Source organism: Electrophorus electricus, chromosome 18 (genome assembly GCF_013358815.1).
Source record: "Electrophorus electricus isolate fEleEle1 chromosome 18, fEleEle1.pri, whole genome shotgun sequence".
NCBI lineage: Eukaryota > Metazoa > Chordata > Actinopteri > Gymnotiformes > Gymnotidae > Electrophorus > Electrophorus electricus.
This window is the reverse complement of record NC_049552.1, coordinates 3,236,223-3,255,247: the sequence shown is the minus strand read 5'-3', so window position 1 is coordinate 3,255,247 and position 19,025 is coordinate 3,236,223. Positions and strand designations below refer to the sequence as shown.

Sequence of the window (19,025 nt, the reverse complement as noted above, 5' to 3'; positions counted from 1 at the left end):
TTCTGGAAGAAAGTGCTTTGGTGTTGTATATATTGTGAAATTAAAGGCTGTGTAGTGGTCAGGCTCTGGAGAAATGATGTGCCTGGAGCCACCCCACCTATTTGCTCTGAGTCTTAAGAACGTGACGTGGGCGAGAGCTAATTTCAGAGTCAGAGTAACAGCGGGAACAACATGCCGTTCCGCAGGGCTCCCGCGCCAATGATTCACGGCACGTCTGGGGAGGATTGTAGAACAAAACAAGAAGCTGGACACTCTCCCATTCAGTCTGCGCTTCCAGAACCCAGACACATGCGGACCGCAGCGGCACATCCTCGACGGGCTGCTCTCAGCTCACGGCTCTAGCCGAGGCATGATTGGTTGTATCACTTTAAATGATAGATGAGCCCGGAGGTCACGGCAATGACCACGCCCTCATTCCAAATGCGGCGAATCCCGAGGCCGGCATGTGCTGCCGGTGAGGAAAGCAAACCTTATGATTGGCTCCACGGTGGCTCAGAACTGTTTCATTAGCATATGAGTCACAGAAACTGGTCCTGGAGCACTCATAGGTTGACTTGAAGCCAGAGGTTTAGAACATGTGTTTTTAAAAGCCATTCAAGTGTTGTTGGATTATGGAGCAAGGTTCTGCTGACATAATCACTTTCAGGTCTGCTCATTTGGCTGAGGTCACTTTGGGCCTTAACCTTTAAACTGTGAACTATTGCCAATAATGAGACCAGGGTTTCGTCAGAGTATTGCAGAGTGTTGAAAACGGAACCTATATTTGTCATCCACACTAATGCCTTTATGACACATGACACGATACTGGTAAGAAGAAAAGAAACCCCATCATTAATTATTACAAGAAGTGTAATGAGCTCATAAATATTTCACACTAGGAGTTGATCAGGAGTTAATAAGATCTCAGGTGTCTTGTATGAAAGTGCTCAGCTCTAGCAGCAAATATAGAACAAAATACAGCCAGTAATATTAATAACAATAATAATAATAATGACCTACCAAGACAGACTATGAATGTGTATGTATTACAATAATAAAAAACGCATGGAAGTTATTCAAGCAAACTGTCTTAGGAACCCCCCAAAACAGAAAATTAGAAATCAAACAAAGCCTGAAATGTGTCCAAATACAATTGTCTGTATTTCCTGGTCACTTCTACCATTTACACCTCCGAATAACTGATCACTGACTCATTTGCTAAATAATTTTACACTTAATCCTATTGAAATTAAACCACAGAAAACTGTTCTACATGACAGGTACTGTTTTGCAGAACCCGGAAGGAACACAAACAGGAGAAAGGAGAGGTGCGTTGCCGGCTCGCGTGTGTCTGGACAGGCTGAGATGTGGTGAGTGATCGGACAGGCCCGGCATCCGGTTGAACACACAGCACGTGCTGCACAGTGAAATAATCATGTGCAGTATCAATGGATTAATCAGGGCTGCTACTATTTCGCATACCGATGAGCCTTGTAGCATTCCAGTGATTGTCGTTAGTACGGAGCTTTTGAGTTAGTTGGAAAAGTACAGATGGTGCATGACTGCTAAATGTTGTGGAGGAGAGTGACCAAGACACTGACCGGCGCTGCAACTCTGCTGCTTTTGGGGCGTGACGACACATTATGCATTCTTTTCAAACGGATTTTCGCACGGACCGTCCGTGCGGCCGTAACTGCTCTTCTCCCTGCGCCATGGGCGTAGTTTGGGGGGAGAGGCGGAGGGAACGCGTCTCCCCCAATAATTCCTGCTCACATTACTCATGTGATGTGTTTTTTTTTTTTTTTTTTTTTTTTTGGGGGGGGGGGGGGGGGTATGAAGATGAAATGATACCTACAGAGAGTTTGGAGAGTTCGGTTCCGGAATTGCGTCAATTCTCCTTGAACTCTAGTTAAGAAAGAGTCACTGAACTCGACCTCAGCAGCAGGGCTATTACGCGTATAAGACGCAAAGCAAGGATGGATAGGGACTTTTTACGCACATGCAAGCGGACGTCTCAAGCTCATTTAACATGAGCCCCGAGCTCCTTTTCGCAAAGTTTGCAGGCTCGCGGATGGCCCAAAGCCCGGTCCAAGCAATAAATCACGGGGCTTCTGTCGAGACGCCGAGCAGGAGCGGAGCTGCGTTTTAAAACCCGCCCTCGAAAAGGATCTCATTTCCCCTAAAACCTCCCATTTCTCTCTCTCTCTCTCTCTCTCTCTCTCTCTCTCTCTCTCTCTCTCTCTCTCTCTCTCTCTCTCTCTCTCTCTCTCTCTCTCTCTCTCTCTCTCGTTCATCTGCCTCAGTCCTTACCTCTATTTCTGCTCTCTCGCCGACTCCACACTTTCTGAATCATGGATCTCGCGGCGAGGTGTTTGTTTCTGCTGTCGAGCGTTTGCGCGGTATTACCGATCGATCTGGACGCGGTTGAGCCGAGCTACTACGAGGAGACCCCAACTTCTTCGGAGACGATCGACTACAAAGATCCCTGCAAAGCCGGTGAGACTCTGAAACGTTGGTTTCCTTGTGTTTGGCTGGTGTGATGTTTGGTGCACGCCACGTAAGGCGACCGTGCGAAGTGTTGGCAGCGCGGTCGCGAGTGACAGCGGGAGCACGAGCGAGCGGATCGTCTCACGGTAAACATTCCTAGTGTGTTGCAATGTGTGTTTGCAACAACTGTTTGTCCTCGGACTTGTGATTTTTTGCTTCGGCTTACATATGCCTCAGTACATTTTGCAGGGTAGCCTGTAAAGTGTAGCTGACACATCGATGCCTCGGTGTGCTTAATATGATAAATCTCACGCGACAAGCAACGCATCCCCCGGTGAATTTGGTGCTCTCGCGACCAGAAAGTTTTTCTTCTGTTTTGGTGTGTTTGCGAAAAGTTACGAATGCAAGTTGCGCATGAAAAATGTTATTTTGAGTTGAATTCTGCGTTGTTGTGCACTGTACGCGGTTGTCAGCACCATTTAATGCATTTTCTATGAAGCGTAATTTAAGTATTTGTAACTTTTAATGTTAAGTAACTTTGCCATGAAGTCACTGCACTTGCTATTAGGCGGCGTTACATGTTTTATTCTGGAAAACGATACCGTCCCGTAGAGTTTCGGTGTTTAATGTTAAGGTTGACCCCCCCCCCCTCCCCCCCCCCCCCCCCCCCCCCCCCCCCCCCCCCCCCCCCCCCCCCCCCCCCCTCTCTGCCATGTCACTGTACCGAATGACGTAGTGTGCCCTCAGCGGGAAAACCGAGCCGGTAGCTCGCGCGACCACTAAATACAAAGTAACGGGGAAGGACGTGGCCAGCCCAACGGTCCTTACCCCGCAGTTAGACGAGACCTCCCCGCTCCGACCCGAACATCTGACTTTACTTCTTCCCGGGGCAGTTTTTATGTCGTTTGTTGTCATAGACGTTAGACCTATTTAGAAGTCAGCCTCAGGTAGGACCAAGTTTAATAAGTAGAACAAACGGATAGGAATGCGCAGAAATACTCGACCCATAGTTGGTGTAAGGTGAGTTTGGGCCAGTGTCGTGAACTGCATTGAGTAGGCAACTGGAGCATTTACGAATCCTGCTAAAAAAAACCCCAAAAAACTCGTCATCCCTGCAGGACATTGTACATTATTGCTTCGTGTTACCAATGGCAGGTTGTTATCCGATAGGGGCACTTTTTTACATACAACTTTAATTCTCTCTCTCTCTCTCTCTCTCTCTCTCTCTCTCTCTCTCACACACACACACACACACCCACTAGCTCTTTCTATTTGTCTGTCCGTCTGCCTTTCTTTCTGACAAGCTGACAGGGCCACTCGGGAGACTAAAGTCTCCAAGATCTCAGATTCTATGAACTGCTCTCCTGCTCCTATCCTCCTCTCTCTCTCTTTCCCTCCCTCCCTCTCTTTCATCCTGTCCTTTTACACTCTTTCATCGCCTGGCTTTCTTCCTTGTCTTCATTTGCAGCTGAAAGGAGCCCCTTGGCTGTTCATTTTCACATTTTCACCCCTTAAGAAAGGCTCCGTCCTCTTACGAGCGACTCTGGAAGAATGTCCCGGCCCAGCAGCCTATGTTGGTATTCCAGGCAGATCGCGCTGGTTGACCCGTAGGCAGGCGTTCAGAAGGCATTAATCTTTCATGTAAGGATTAACTTCCTGGATTGCCATTCTTAAAACCATGAATCTTTGTCAACATCAATATGGAGACCCTTATAGTTTTGTGTGTGTGTGTGTGTGTGTGTGTGTGTGTGTGTGTGTGTTTCCTCAGCTGCATGTTTTGTCCATCAGACCTGCAGAACCATAGCTGGAGAATGCTTTTAGCCTATGTTTTTGGTCATAAGTTGGTTTGACTACACATGACACTTTGCTGTGTGCTAATTGCCACGTTCCTGTCCACAGCCAAGCGCCCTGACACATGGACATGCGTATGTCGCACACGATACACGTCACCGTGTCATAAAAGACGCGCACGTTTTTAAGGAAGCTTTAGCAAGTCAAAATTAGTAAAAGCGCGTGACGCGGGATTTCAAATGTGGTCCGGTTCCCCCAGCTGCATCCAGCCCTTTCTTTCTTTTTTTTCCCTCCTATCGTAAACAAAAAAAATCCATGCGGAACGTCACTTTTAAACACCCCCTCAGCTTCCATCCCTTCCTCTGTTGTCACTGCGAGGCTCCGCGAGGCTCCATGAGGCCCGGTCTGGAGGGATGACGCATGAGAGGAAGCGTGGCCCGAGCTTAGCATCTGAAGGCAGCCAGTCCTCAGCGGGGTGCTACACGCCGCGCACGGGAAGGCGGGGGGGGTCTGAATCCGGCTCAAGGCCGTGCCGGTTTAGAGCCCCTTCCCTGGGTCCGCGCCAGCACAGCAGAGAGCAGGCAGACCCGCCACTCGGCCAGCTGGGCCGTGACGCCAGCTCGTTAAATCCTTTCATCTGCGCTGTGCCGAAGGCCCGCCAGGAGGAGGGGCGAGCCCGGGCTCCGGCCGGGGGGCCCCCGGGCAGGGGCTGCAGCGTGCCAGCCGGGCTGAGAGAAGGCAGCTCCGCGTGCCGCGGAGGAGGGCGAGCGTGCTCCCGTGTGGAGCGGCACGTCCCTTGCGCGACTGCTGCCCCAAACGAAGACCCGTGTTTGCGTCTGTAGGGCTTCGGTTCCACGTTTGCCGTGGGATTCTTATGTGAGTGTCAACAATCGGTGAAGTGCAGAATTGGTTACGTGAGTGCTCTTCTGTGCAGTAGCGGTGGAGATCTACGGTACAGTCGCCGTGGCGTTTTAATCCGGGTAGGCGCAGTGGAGAGAGGCATGCGGGTTCCTCGGGGTAAAGCTGCTTTCATCTGCCACACAGATGTCCTCCTACTATTTGCCTTTTAATTTTCCTTTAACACCTCATCAGTACATGCACACATTCATGGAATTTCTATTGTCTCATTTAACAAGCCAGCTCACGCTGGCATATACTGTACCGCGCACACACACTTTCTTTGTGTGGTTTTAATAACGGAGAGAGAAAGAGGCACTTTGACCTGAATCCCTGTTAAAGTGCTCGCCTAAATTTGTGGTGCTCCTCGAATTCCTCCTCCCTGCCTGGACTCTGGTGTTCTTCCAGATGCTCGGAGCCCCAGGCGGATGCCGCCAGGGCAGGCAGTTGGCACTTCTGCCTGCACCCAGGGGCCATGTGAGCTGTGGGAGTGACATCATGCAATCCCACTGTTCTCTTTTTACGCCAGAGTAGCATATGAGGGAGTGAGAGAGACAGAGAGCGGAATAGATATTTAGTCTAATTTTTTTGCAGTTAAGATTTTTTTGCATGTGTGTGCGAGAGAGAGCGAAACTGTGGTGCAGAGTGATTCGTTGGATGTAAAATAAATGAAGTACTGCGCAGTTGGTGAATCAAAGGCGAAATGAGACAGGCAAGAGCATGTGCCAGCGCGAGCAATAATATGATTAAATAGTCGCGCAGTCTGTTTTTTTTCCCACGTGGTATTCAATTGTGTCATTCCCCAGAGAACGGCGGAGGGATTCACGACGCAAAAACCATTGTCTTCCCAGCACTTGTGCGTAAGCGGAGGCGTGAGTATGTGCTTTATGTACCGGAAGATAAGCGGAGCAGGGAGACAGGCGTGTTAACGAAGGCTGAACGGAGACAGAAGCTGCACTAACGCTCCACTTTAATGAGACTCGTGCACGAGGCCCTCCGAGTGCGGCTGCATAGCTGAGGATAAAACCCCTGCCTTTGTTTACTGTACATCTCAGGAAGTTGTTCATTATGGTGTCTACTTAAAAGGGCCATAATTCTAAATAATCTTTGTAGAACAATTCAAGCCTGAAAGAATCCTTAGAACCCATTAAAGATCAGACAGGATGAAGGGAACTTTATTTGGTGTATGGAAAAGGAATGAAAAAATATACAGGCACGCTACGATTGTATTTTGTGAAGAGTAATATTGTTTGGGTTTGGTTAGTTTTTACGGTTTGTTGACATTTCCTATAGTTGTGGCTAAATATTAAAATAAAAAAAACAACACATTGTGGAACTCCATGTGACTATAATCCTGGATTTCTGACTAGAAACAGTTTCAGTATTCACCAAGTGCCTCCCTCCTCCTCTCAGGCTTGCTTATATTCTCTGTCCTAGTCACTGTCGTAACAAGTTAGCAGTAACTAATGAAGCAAAACATCGCTGTTCTTGGGTGTTTTGACGGGCGCCCAAGAGACAGCCAGTGGAACAATAAATTCTGTGGTCCCCTCCTTCTCATATGATGCAAGGTAGGCAGCATGAAGCTAAGGCCCTGTTAAACTGAGACATTAGTTAGCCAGAGCTGTTTGGGCAGAGGCAGTCAGTATTGGAGCAGAGCTGCTATGTTTTTTTAAGGCTGATATCACTTTGAGTCATTTTCTGAATTGTTTCGGTGCTGGCGAGCCTTTTGGGCTGTGTTTACACTTGGGAGGTATAATGACGTCTGTGCCCCAAAACTTTTAAAAGGGCATTTCTTATTTGTCTTGGGTGTCTTCACATGAAAATCACTTTGCTTCCCTATTGCTGTTTTGTTGTACTGTATGCACTGTGTTCTTTGGCATTTCGAGTGAATGACGACGATCTGCTATTGGCGAGGGTTGGTTTCATGCCTGTGGTGATGTAGTAGAAAGAACTTTAACGTCACAGCATCTGGTTTTCCTCCGTGGGATCCTCCGGCAGGTACCTGGGTTCCCCGAAGCCGGGATTTGTGGAGCCCTTGCTAACTCTTATAGAAGCCCATCACTAAATGTCCAGGAAAGGGACATGCGAGCGGGTTATCCTCTCCTCTGTCCTCTCTTTTTACTGCCTCTTGCAGTCGTAGAAGTAGAAAGAGCAAGTGGTTGGAGGTGTGTTTGTGGGGGTGGGGGGGGGGTGACCAGACCTGGAAAAAGGGAGTGCAGAAAGAAAAGGGTGAAGGAACGAGGGAGCGAAGAGGAGGCATCCGCAGAATGCAGGCCATTCAGTGTGTGCCAGCATGGGCGGGTAGGGCAGTCCAGGGCACACATCTGCGCTGGCCTGCCAATGGCACTGTGGGTCAGTCGGGGTCCTCTCAGCTGGCTCGCCGCTGCCTGTTTACACCACGCAGAGCCACCGTGTCTCCCCCCTGCTGATCTTGGACCAGTTTGGCGTGAGGATTTGACTCCTATTTGACGGGGAGAGTGAGCTGTCAGGATCGGTTCCTCTCCCAGTCTAGTGAGGCATTTATCTTTACCCCAGAACGGCACCTCATTTGTTCAAATGATGTTGAAACGTGACCAAAAAAGGTCAGTGCAAGATCTCTTAAGTGTGCGTGCGTCCGCGTGCGCGTGTTGGTGCGTGTGTTGGTGCGTGCGCGTGTGGGCGTGTTGGTCGGTTGGTCCGTGCGCGTGTGGGCGTGTTGGTCGGTCGGTCCGTGCGCGTGTGGGCGTGTTGGTCGGTCGGTCCGTGCGCGTGTGGGCGTGTTGGTCGGTCGGTCCGTGCGCGTGTGTGGGCGTGTTGGTCGGTCGGTCCGTGCGCGTGTGGGCGTGTTGGTCGGTCGGTCCGTGCGCGTGTGTGGGCGTGTTGGTCGGTCGGTCCGTGGGCGTGTTGGTCGGTCGGTCCGTGGGCGTGTTGGTCGGTCGGTCCGTGGGCGTGTTGGTCGGTCGGTCCGTGCGCGTGTGGGCGTGTTGGTCGGTCGGTCCGTGCGCGTGTGTGGGCGTGTTGGTCGGTCGGTCCGTGGGCGTGTTGGTCGGTCGGTCCGTGGGCGTGTTGGTCGGTCGGTCCGTGGGCGTGTTGGTCGGTCGGTCCGTGGGCGTGTTGGTCGGTCGGTCCGTGCGCGTGTGGGCGTGTTGGTCCGCGTCCGTCCGTGTGTTGTTCCGTCCGTCCGTCCGTGTGTTGTTCCGTCCGTCCATGTGTGTGTGTGTGTTGGTCAGTCCGCGTGTGTGTTTGTCGGCGTCCGTGTGTGTGTGTGTGTGTGTGTGTGTGTGTCCGTGTGTGTGTGTGTGTGTGTCCGTGTGTGTTGCTCCGTGTGTCCGTGTGTGTTGCTCCGTGTGTCCGTGTGTGTTGCTCCGTGTGTCCGTGTGTGTTGCTCCGTGTGTCCGTGTGTGTTGCTCCGTGTGTGTGTGTGGGTCGGTCCGTGTGTGTGTTTGTCCGCGTTCGCGCGCGTGTTTGTCCGTGTCTGCGCGTGTGTGTGGGCGTGTTGGTCGGTCCGGGCGTGTGTGTGTGTGGGTCCGCACGCGCGCGCGCGTGTGTTTGTCCGCGCATGTGTGTGTGTTTGTCCGCGCGTGTGTGTGTTGGTCCGCGTGTGTGTGTCCTCGTCTGCGCGCGTTTGTTTGTCTGCGTGCTTGTGTGTGTTTGTCCGTGTCCGCGTGCTTGTGTGTGTTTGTCCGCGTCCGCGCGCGTGTGTGTGTTTGTCCGCGCGCGTGTCTGTGTGTTGGTCTGCGTGTCCGTGTATGTGTTGGTCTGCGTGTCCGTGTATGTGTCGGTCGGTCCGTGTGTGTATTTGTCCGCGCGCGCGTGTTTGTCCGCGTCCGCGCGTGTCCGTGTGTGTGTTTGTCCGCGTCCGTGTGTGTGTTGGTCTGCGTGTCCGCGTGTGTGGGGGTCCGTGTGTGGGGGTCCGTGTGTGTGTCCGTGTGTGTTGGTCCGTGTGTCCGTGTGTGTGTTGGTCCGTGTGTCCGTGTGTGTGTTGGTCCGTGTGTTGGTCCGCGCATGTGTGCGCGTGTGTTGGTCCGCGCGCGTGTGCGCGTGTGTTGGTCCGCGCGTGTGTGTTGGTCCATGTGTTGGTCTGAGTGTTGGTCCGCGCGTGTGCATGTGTTGATCTGTGTGTGTGCGCGTGTGTGTTGCTCTGCGTGTGTGCACGTGTGTGTGTGGGTCCGCGTGTGTGTGTGTATGTGTTGGTCCGTGTGTCCGTGTGTGTGTGTGTGTTGGTCCGTGTGTGTGTCCACGTGTCCGTGTTTGTGTTGGTCCGTGTGTGTGTGTGTGTTGGTCCGTGTGTTGGTCCGTGCGTGTGTGTGTGTGCGTGTGTTGGTCCGTGCATTTGTGCGCGTGTGTTGGTCCGTGCGTGTGTGTCCATGTGTCCGTGTGTGTTGGTCCGTGTGTTGGTCTGCGTGTGTGTGTGCGTGCGTGTGATGGTCCGTGCGTGTGCGTGTGTTGGTCCGTGCGCGCGTGCGTGTGTTGGTCCGTGCGCGCGTGCGTGTGTTGGTCCGTGCGCGCGTGCGTGTGTTGGTCCGTGCGCGCGTGCGTGTGTTGGTCCGTGTGTGTGTGTCCATTTGTGTGTGTGTTTGTCCATTTGTGTGTGTGTTTGTCCATTTGTGTGTGTGTTGGTCCGTGTGTCCGCGTCCGTGTGTCCATGTGTGTGTTGGTTCGTGTGTGTGTTGGTCTGTGTGTTGGTCCACACATGTGCGTGTGTTGGTCCACGCGTGTGCGTGTGTGCGCATGTGTGTGTTGGTCCGTGTGTGTGTTGGTCCGTGTGTGGGTCTGCGCGTGTGCATGTGTTAGTCTGTGCGTGTGTGCGCGTGTGCGTTGGTCCATGTGTGTGTGTTTGTCCGTGTGTGTGTGTGTCCAGGTGTTGGTCCGTGTCCGTGTGTGTGTGCGTTTGTCCGCGCGTGTGTGTTTGTCCGCGCGCGCGTGTGTGTGTTGGTCTGCGTGTGTGTTGGTCCGTGTGTCCGCATGTGTGTTGGTCCGTGTGTCCGCATGTGTGTTGGTCCGTGTGTGTGTTGGTCCGTGTCCGTGTGTGTGTGTTGGTCCGTGTCCGTGTGTGTGTGTTGGTCCGTGTCCGTGTGTGTGTGTTGGTCCGTGTCCGTGTGTGTGTGTTGGTCCGTGTGTGTGTGTCCATGTGTCCGTGTGTGTTGGTCTATGTGTGTGTGTGTGTGTGTGTGTGTGTGTGTGTGTCCGTGTGTTGGTCCGTGTGTGTGTGTGTGTGTTGGTCCGTGCGTGTGTTGCTCTGCATGTGTGCGCGTGTGTGTGTGTTGCTCCGTGTGTGTGTGTGTTGGTCCGTGCGTGTGTTGCTCTGCATGTGTGCGTGTGTGTGTGTGTTGCTCCGTGTGTGTGTGTTGGTCCGTGCGTGTGTTGCTCTGCATGTGTGCGCGTGTGTGTGTGTTGCTCCGTGTGTGTGTGTGTGTCCGTGTTGGTCCGTGTGTGTTGGTCCGTGTGTGTGTCCATGTGTCCGTGTGTGTCCATGTGTCCGTGTGTGTGTGTTGGTCTGTGTGTTTGTTGGTCCGGGTCTGTGTGTGTGTTGGTCCGGGTCCGTGTGTGTGTGTCCGTGTGTTGGTCCGTGTCCATGTGTGTGCGTGTGTGTTGGTCCGTGCGTGTGTGTTGGTCCGTGCGTGTGTGTTGGTCCGCATGTGTGCGCGCGTGTGTGTGTGTGTTGCTCCGTGCATGTTGCTCCGTGCGTGTGTGTGTTGCTCCGTGCGGGTGTGTGTGTGTGTGTGTGTGTGTGTGTGTGTGTGTGTGTGTGTGTGTTGCTCCGTGCGGGTGTGTGTGTGTGTGTTGCTCCGTGCGGGTGTGTGTTGCTCCGTGCGGGTGTGTGTGTGTGTGTGTGCGTGCGGGTGTGTGTGTGTGTGTGTGCGTGCGGGTGTGTGTTGCTCCGTGCGTGTGTTGCTCCGTGCGTGTGTTGGTCTGTGCGGGTGTGCGGGTGCGTGCGGGTGTGTGTTGGTGCGTGCGGGTGTGTGTGCGGGTGTGTGTGTGCGTGTGTTGGTGCGTGCGGGTGTGTGCGTGCGGGTGTGTGTTGCTCCGTGCGTGTGTGTTGGTGCGTGCGGGTGTGTTGGTGCGTGCGGGTGTGTGTGTGTGTGTTGCTCCGTGCGTGTGTTGGTCTGTGCGTGTGTGCGGGTGTGTTGCTCCGTGCGGGTGTGTTGGTCTGTGCGGGTGTGTTGGTCTGTGCGGGTGTGTTGGTGCGTGCGGGTGTGTTGGTGCGTGCGGGTGTGTGTGTGTTGCTCCGTGCGTGTGTTGGTCTGTGCGTGTGTGCGTGTGTGTTGGTGCGTGCGGGTGTGTGTTGGTGCGTGTGTTGGTGCGTGCGGGTGTGTTGGTGCGTGCGGGTGTGTTGGTGCGTGCGGGTGTGTTGGTGCGTGCGGGTGTGTGTTGCTCCGTGCGTGTGTGTTGGTGTGTGCGGGTGTGTTGCTCCGTGCGGGTGCGTGCGGGTGTTGGTCTGTGCGGGTGTGTTGGTGCGTGCGGGTGTGTGTTGGTGCGTGCGGGTGTGTGCGTGTGGGTGTGTGCGTGCGGGTGTGTGTGTGCGTGTGTGTTGGTGCGTGCGGGTGTGTGTGTGCGGGTGTGTTGGTGCGTGCGGGAGTGTGTTGCTCCGTGCGTGTGTTGGTGCGTGTGTTGGTGCGTGCGTGCGTGTTGCTCCGTGCGGGTGTGTTGGTGCGTGCGGGTGAGTTGGTGCGTGCGGGTGTGTTGGTGCGTGCGGGTGTGTGTTGCTCCGTGCGTGCGTGTTGCTCCGTGCGTGCGTGTTGCTCCGTGCGTGCGTGTTGCTTCGTGCGGGTGTGTTGGTGCGTGCGGGTGTGCGTGTGTTGGTGCGTGCGGGTGTGTTGGTGCGTGCGGGTGCGTGTTGCTCCGTGCGTGCGTGTTGCTCCGTGCGTGCGTGTTGCTCCGTGCGTGCGGGTGTGTTGGTGCGTGCGGGTGTGTGTTGCTCCGTGCGTGTGTGTGTGTGTGTGTTGCTCCGTGCGGGTGTGTGTGTGTTGCTCCGTGCGGGTGTGTTGCTCCGTGCGGGTGTGTTGCTCCGTGCGGGTGTGCGGGTGTGTTGGTGTGTGCGGGTGTGTGTTGGTGCGTGCGGGTGTGTTGCTCCGTGCGGGTGTGTTGCTCCGTGCGGGTGTGTTGCTCCGTGCGGGTGTGCGGGTGTGTTGGTGTGTGCGGGTGTGTGTTGGTGCGTGCGGGTGTGTGTTGGTGCGTGCGGGTGTGTTGGTGCGTGCGGGTGTGTTGCTCCATGCGGGTGTGCGGGTGTGTTGGTGCGTGCGGGTGTGTGTTGGTGCGTGCGGGTGTGTTGGTCCGTGCGGGTGTGTTGGTCCGTGCGGGTGTGTGTTTGCAAGCAGTGAAAGCAAGTGACAGTGAAGGGGAGAACGATCATGTCCACAAAGCTGTGTGCAGCTGAATATGTGCACATGATGAGTGAATGTGTCAGCGCTGGCTGTATGTGAATAATGAGGAGGTGTAACACGTGGGCTTTCCCACTGTGGCGGTTAAGTGTTTAAGTAGGCCTGAGGATATTCCTGACCTGGATGGGGCCTGGATCTGGGAATAATGTGCTCGCCGGCAAATATTTCTGCTTTCCTCTTCAGACAAATGGGCATGGTGGTTTGTGTGGAGTGGTCAGTGCAGGTATTTTCTAAGTGCGTGCTTAAGATTTGTCCCTTTTGAGAGCTTTCAGTCTCCAAGGAGGAATCGGGTCTCTGTCTGCTCCTGTTTTTATTATAGAAAAACAGCACCGGCGAGGCAAAGCATAAACTCTAACGATGGATAGCATGTGTGGTGTGTTGTGTGGCCGCACGACACTTCTGGTGCTTTAGCATAGGCTGAAGTAAATTAACAATATGTATGTTGTTATCTAAACAAAGGCAATGGACTGTTTAGTTAGCGGGAACGCATTAGCAGGAATGCTTTGCTTTGTTGACGGTGTGAAGTGACCCGGAAAGCTGCAGGGAAGCTCAGTCCCGTCACCTTGCTCACAGCCAATTAGGACCAATAATCAGGACGCAAACTGCCAAAGGAATGTGGCCCTTAATGTGCTGCGTCAGCTGAGCTGTGAGAGAGACAGAGAGAGCCTGACGGCCTTCTGGCATCCCCACGATCTCTAAAGAAACTGATTCAGAAAGGAGATCTGTTGAAATTTTAATGCCCTTTTACAAGGTGTAAGGAGTGTGTGTGTGTGTGTGTGTGTGTGTGTGTGTGTGTGTGTGTGTGTGTGTGTGTGTGTGTGTGTGTTTGGTTTTGTGATCAATAGGTCCTTGTGTTTGCAGTCATTGGGCTGTTATGGTTTAGCTGAATGTAGCTTCTCTTATGACCCCTACTACTTGCAAATCTATTGAGCACACTCTCCTCTGTGCGAGTGTGTGAGCGTGAGCATGCGTGCATTTGTATATGTACTCATAGTGCTTGCTGCCTTCAGTGTGACATCTGTGTTTGCCTTTATTATCCTTAACTTATCATCTTTGTGCTTCTTATCAGTACTAAAACAGTTCTAGTATAATGCAGTGATTGGACGATTGGTTGCCAAGGTCCCAATATTGTAAAACCTTCTGGATAACCCTATTGTTATTATTTAATTAATGTAACATCTTGTCAGCTGCGCTCAGCTGGGTTGGGAAGTTGTTACCAAATGACATGTTTATACACCGCGTGCCTCAGACACGTCTCTGAAGTCGTCTCTGCTACCCTGTAGTCGTCCATTAGTCTAGCCGTCTCTACCCTCGGCACACCCCCTTTCTGTCCTGGCGCCCCTCTAACGAGCCCTAAAGGCACCCTGGGGCTTGTTATGGAATAACCCCCACGGGGAGGAGGGGGGGTACCGTGATTAGGCCCGTGAGGAGGGGCAGCCGTGCACACTCAGCTCCGGTAGCCTGGAGCTCATGTGTGCTGCTCGAGGAGACGGGCAGTGTGAGCATGTACCGAAGTGCCGAAACAGAACAGCTGGATCTGTTTTTCCAGCTGGACTGGGTGGGGAGTGGGAGACCAGCCCATCCATGTGATGGAGTACGAAAGACGATGACCGTAATGGACTTTTAGGGGGCCTGTTTTCAGTTAGAGACTACGCACGCACTTCAGTTTCAGAACGCGATGCTACAAAGACCCCAGAGGTTCAATTTAAAACCGGCTTTAAGCTCAGCGGAAGGGCCTAGCGTGTGGAGCAAAAACGTAAGGAGCTTCATGATGTCCTATATTTTGCATTTGTCAGGATTTCTTCCATATTTACGGTGGCCATTTTAAGGAAGCAACTCCTGGGCTACGACGGGACTGACCCACCTCCGTGAGCCTAGTATGCTGCTATCTTTGAGATGTAAACGCTGTATTTGTATTCATCCAGGCTTAAGAGCTGAAACCTCTCAATTTGTGGGCAGTGACTTCCAGGCTCTGTCTAGACCAATAGACTCTTGTGCACCTATAGGCAGTTCGAACAGAAAGGATTCTGGGTAAAGTTAGACGTATGGACGGCAGCTGTCACAGGAGCTCAGGTGGAGAGCCAGAGAAAGTGCAGGCACCTACAGAGGTGAAAGTTTAAAAAACAACCGTAGGTGAAAAAAACTGCCATCGGAGACACGAGGGGTTAAGTCACGTCAGGCGTTAAACGCAACACGCTTCGCTTCTTGGAAATGGGGACATACTTGACATACTGTGATGATACCGCACTCGTATTTTCATGTACCGTCTCTTGTTGAACGCCATTCTGTCCTCCTCACACGTGTGAATCACTTCTGCTTGTGTCTGCTCCTGGAGCACTATTGAGTGTGAGCACTTAGACACCGAAAGGAATAAGAACAGAGCCGCGGCGTTGTGGCCGACACCAGAGAAATAATCTGGCTTAGGTTTGACAGGAGTTTCACCAAAGAGATCAGCTAGAAGTGTCAAGCTTGTAATAATTCCATCATGTAACAGTGATCCAATAATCAACCTGTATACATCTCGAGCCATTTCTGCCGATGTAATTAAATTAGAACAGCTGCGTATAGTAGTAAACAAGCTCCAGTAAACAACCGCAACTGGAACGCTTCCTCTCGTATAACCTTTCGCAGGTGGTTTTGGATTTTCTGAAAGTTCTGAAAGATCTCTCCTCTGTGGCCTCTGTGAAATTTTGGATGTACCACTCCTCCTGCAGCCTAACCGCTGCTGAATTTTCCTCTTAAATCATTATTTTGATGCAGCTGATATCCCAAGACCCTCTTCTGTTCTTTAACGTGAAGTCCAGTGAATTCCATGGGTGCCCAAGCTAAGCAACAGCTGTTGAGAGTCTCGTAATGTGAGAAGCAGGCAGCAGGACCGTGACACCCCCACCCTCTTCTGGGTCTACCCTCCTTTATTTCTCTGCATCAAACAGCTCATCCTTCTATCCCTCACCTGGTTAGCAGTCATGGCATGCTTTACCCGGGTTCATTAGTTCGTGGTGGTGGTGATGGCATCCGCCGCCCGATGTTACTCAGGCCTCCTGTGCACGCGAGTTCGCCTGCTTGTGCCGCCTGAACCACTCCTGCGCGTCCCTGTGTGTCCCCGGGTCTCCCCGGGTCTCCCCAGGTCTCCATGCTTGTTCGTTGCGGCCCAACGCAGCTACGACGGTCACTGCACTCAAGAACAGCGGCTTGGGCGACGGAGGGCGATCGATGCAGGGAGAAAACGCTGCGTTGCCACGACAACTGGGCGAAAAAAGGGATGGAGAAGGGGGGGGCGGGGAGGCCGGGCTGTTGTTGGGCGGCCTGTTTGTGCTCTTTGGTCTTGGCCCAGGACGAGGAACAATTACATGCCAGATTAAGAGCTTGGCCGTGGCAGAGATGTGGTCGTCGGGTCTCACGTCAGGTTCGGGCTCCCCAGAGAGTTCTGGAGAGATGCCAACTGCGCCGGGCAAGCGAGCATGATTGGTCCACGCCATGTGTGGTTGGCGCGTCGCCTGCCCGGTGGCATCGGGCCTGGCATCAGGGGTTGCTGGTATCTGTAGAGTTTAGACTCAAAGAGGAGGGGGGGGTGTTTAGCGTTGGCAACAGTTTGGTTTTTTTGTTTTTTTTTGTTGTCATTGCTGGAGTCTACATATATTTGAGTGCACCCATGTGGAAAAGGTCAGGAAATATTACACACACACACACACACACACACACACACACATTTATCTATAAAGTGTAGTGTACTGTAGTAAAATTTGTCGCGGTCGTAAATATTGCAGTGAAGCACAAAATGCATATATTTATTTATTTATTAACATGTGAAGCACCTAAGAAGCATCTCATGGAATTGGATTGCAATTCACTCACTCACTCGCAGTTAGCAAGCAGGAAATTCTCCACAAGGTGCGAGCTTACATGGTTCCAAGCTTACAGCTCCTTTCTCATACAGCAATATATTGTATTATTTTCATATTTTTTAGTGTTGCCATTAGCCTCTGATTCTTACAGGGTGGCTACAGAAATTCTGGATAAAGTGAAAATTTTATTGTAAAATTTTATTGTGAAAATTTTGTGAACCACTTCAAGCTCCTCAGCACAGTTACATCCTTTATTTGAAATGTAAATCAATCAAGAAAAATCATGCTTCCTCTTGCCCAAGTTAGTGAGTCCACTGAAACGCACAACCTGAATGAACCCTGGTGGGCCTTGTACCGTAAGCCCCGTGCCTTGAGGTCAATTCCCCTGATTGGCTTTTGCGTTTTTTAGATCCTCTGCTCAGTGACCAGTGACGTCACAGACCACCTCCCCCCTAAGTCACATTTCTCTGGCACACACCGAGTCCTGCCTCGGAGTTTGGAATATCTGCGGAATTTCCTTCTCCAGCCCTGCTCTGTGTTTAGTTACAGACATGCCGTCATCTTCCAACTGATGGTGGTTTTCAGCCACTTGCTATTCCGAGTTAGATCCGCCAGTGCAGGGTTTGACCATGGGGGGGGTCAGGCCTGCCCGGGCTCGTGGGACGCCCTCTTTGACTACTCGTGTAGGGCTTCATTCATTTCTTTTGTCATGGTATGCTGCTGCATGTGGCAGAGCTACAATGTTTTCTCCCTCTCCCTCAATGTTGATAGGTGGTTACTTTGGTCTGCCAGGTATGTCTGAAGGTGTGTTTGGAACGTGCCTGGTCTCGCTGGTGGAAACCCACACCTTTCAGCCACACACACACACACACAACGCGTTTGTTAAGACCCGGCGAGAGATGGAGGAAACTCTGGTGTCACCTCCTCCCATCCCTGTTTCTCCCTCTGCCTCCTCTATCCTGTCATGGACACACTCTGGCCGTTGTTATGGCAACCTTTTAAAGCCCCGTTAGCCAAGCGCCATTTGGGTTTCAAGCTAACTGTGTCCTCCCCGTTGTTCTTCCTGGAGTCGCACCCTCTGGGATTAGGCTGGACCCACTCTGGGATTAGGCTGGACCCACTCTGGGATTAGGCTGGACCCACTCTGGGATTAGCCTGGACCCACTCTGGGATTAGCCTGGATCCACGTCTTCCTGTAGACGTTCCACCCTGTCATTTCAGTCCTGTTGGCCATGTTTGGAAAAGGCTTGCGTTCTGTCAGGTCTCGGTGAAGCAGAGGGAGATGAGCTTTCCAGAATGTCTGAGCCTAGAACAGAGAGAGAATGTGTGTGTGTGTGTGTGTGTGTGTGTGTGTGTGTGTGTGTGGTTACAAGTGTTCAGTTTAATAGCACTAGTAAAAGTCCTTAATAATGTAATAAATGGCAGTAATTTTTTTTTATTAGAGAAGTGTGAGTTCCTCTGCTCCACCCCTTCAGACAAGATAGGCCTGGCTGGGGTGGACAGCAACAGTCCTTGATAAAGCACACACACACTCACCCACGTGACCACTGGCATAGCCTGCTTAGTAAGGAGACTGATGCACATCACATCTGCTTGCTGGCCTCGTTAACAGGAGAGCTGTGTCCTCCTCAGGTGTCTGCTGACCATACACTGTTGTATCTTATTTTCCTTTACTCAAGCTTCTTTTTTTTTTTCTTTTTGGCCACTGAGTTGTTTGTGTGACATCTGCAAGGATAGATATAGATAGATAGATTTTATATATAGATAGATAGATATAGATAGAGATATAGATAGTTAGTTATATATAGACTATATATATATATAGACAGACAGACACAGACACACACACACACAGTCTACAAGGATGGAGGCGAAAATTGATGGGCTGGTTTGTTTCCAGTGCTGTATCATGAATGACTCTACTGTTGCCACCCATAAGGAAAACTAATAATATTGGAAAACACAAACAGAATTCTAATGATCACCAATCAGGTGCTGTAACGTCCTTTCTCTTCAAAACACCTTCTGTTCCCAATGGAATTTTTTATGCATATTTTGGTCGATTTGCAGGAAAAAAAGTGCTGGAGACAGGAAATGTGGGTTGATGTTTCTTTGTGGCTTTCTCAGAACAACCAATCCAGATGTGGAAGCGGTGAAGTGAAAGGTCATCAGACCACATTCCCTATTCTGATGCTATATCTAAACATAGCCTGGGTCCGTGTTTGGGTGTATACCGTGCATTCGGTTAGCCGCTGGAAGTGCATGGAGTGGGTGGGAAGGCGGAGAAGCAGAGAGTGTGGGGAACTCTTGAGAACCTGGACTGGTGTTCAACACAGCCTTTGCTCTGTGTCAGAAGGTCCAACCTTTTCCAGGGAACTGATAATTGTCCAGGACTTCTGCTATTTCAGAGCACAACTGTGTTTGTCCTTTTTCACAGTTTTTAGCAGAATGGTTTGGAAAACTATTGTATATTATAAAATATTGGTGTTTAGTATTACAGTGCCTAAGAAATGTATGTGTGATATTAATTGAAATGTGCTCACATTCATCTACGTATGCCATATCATGTGCACGTTACTGGCCATGTTACTCTGCCCTCCAAGCAGCCTGGCAAATGTTGTAGGTGTGTGTTAATGTTTGAGGGCATGTCAGCAGGGGTAGATTT

General features: G+C 51.7%; 1 protein-coding gene across 2 annotated transcripts in view; it reads left to right on the top strand.

Annotated features, from left to right (window-relative positions):
- Window positions 1–2,265: 2,265 nt before the first annotated feature.
- The window catches only part of bmp1a (bone morphogenetic protein 1a), a 41,491-nt gene continuing 24,731 nt past the window's right edge, over window positions 2,266–19,025 (top strand). The window contains exon 1 of one of the 2 annotated variants that reach the window (XM_035536498.1): window positions 2,266–2,475. In XM_035536498.1, coding sequence (XP_035392391.1) covers window positions 2,331–2,475 — 145 coding nt within the window. In that variant the 5' untranslated portion in view covers window positions 2,266–2,330. Of the gene's footprint in view, window positions 2,476–14,203; window positions 14,272–19,025 lie in introns of those variants that run through there. The other variant, XM_035536499.1, reaches the window with a different exon arrangement.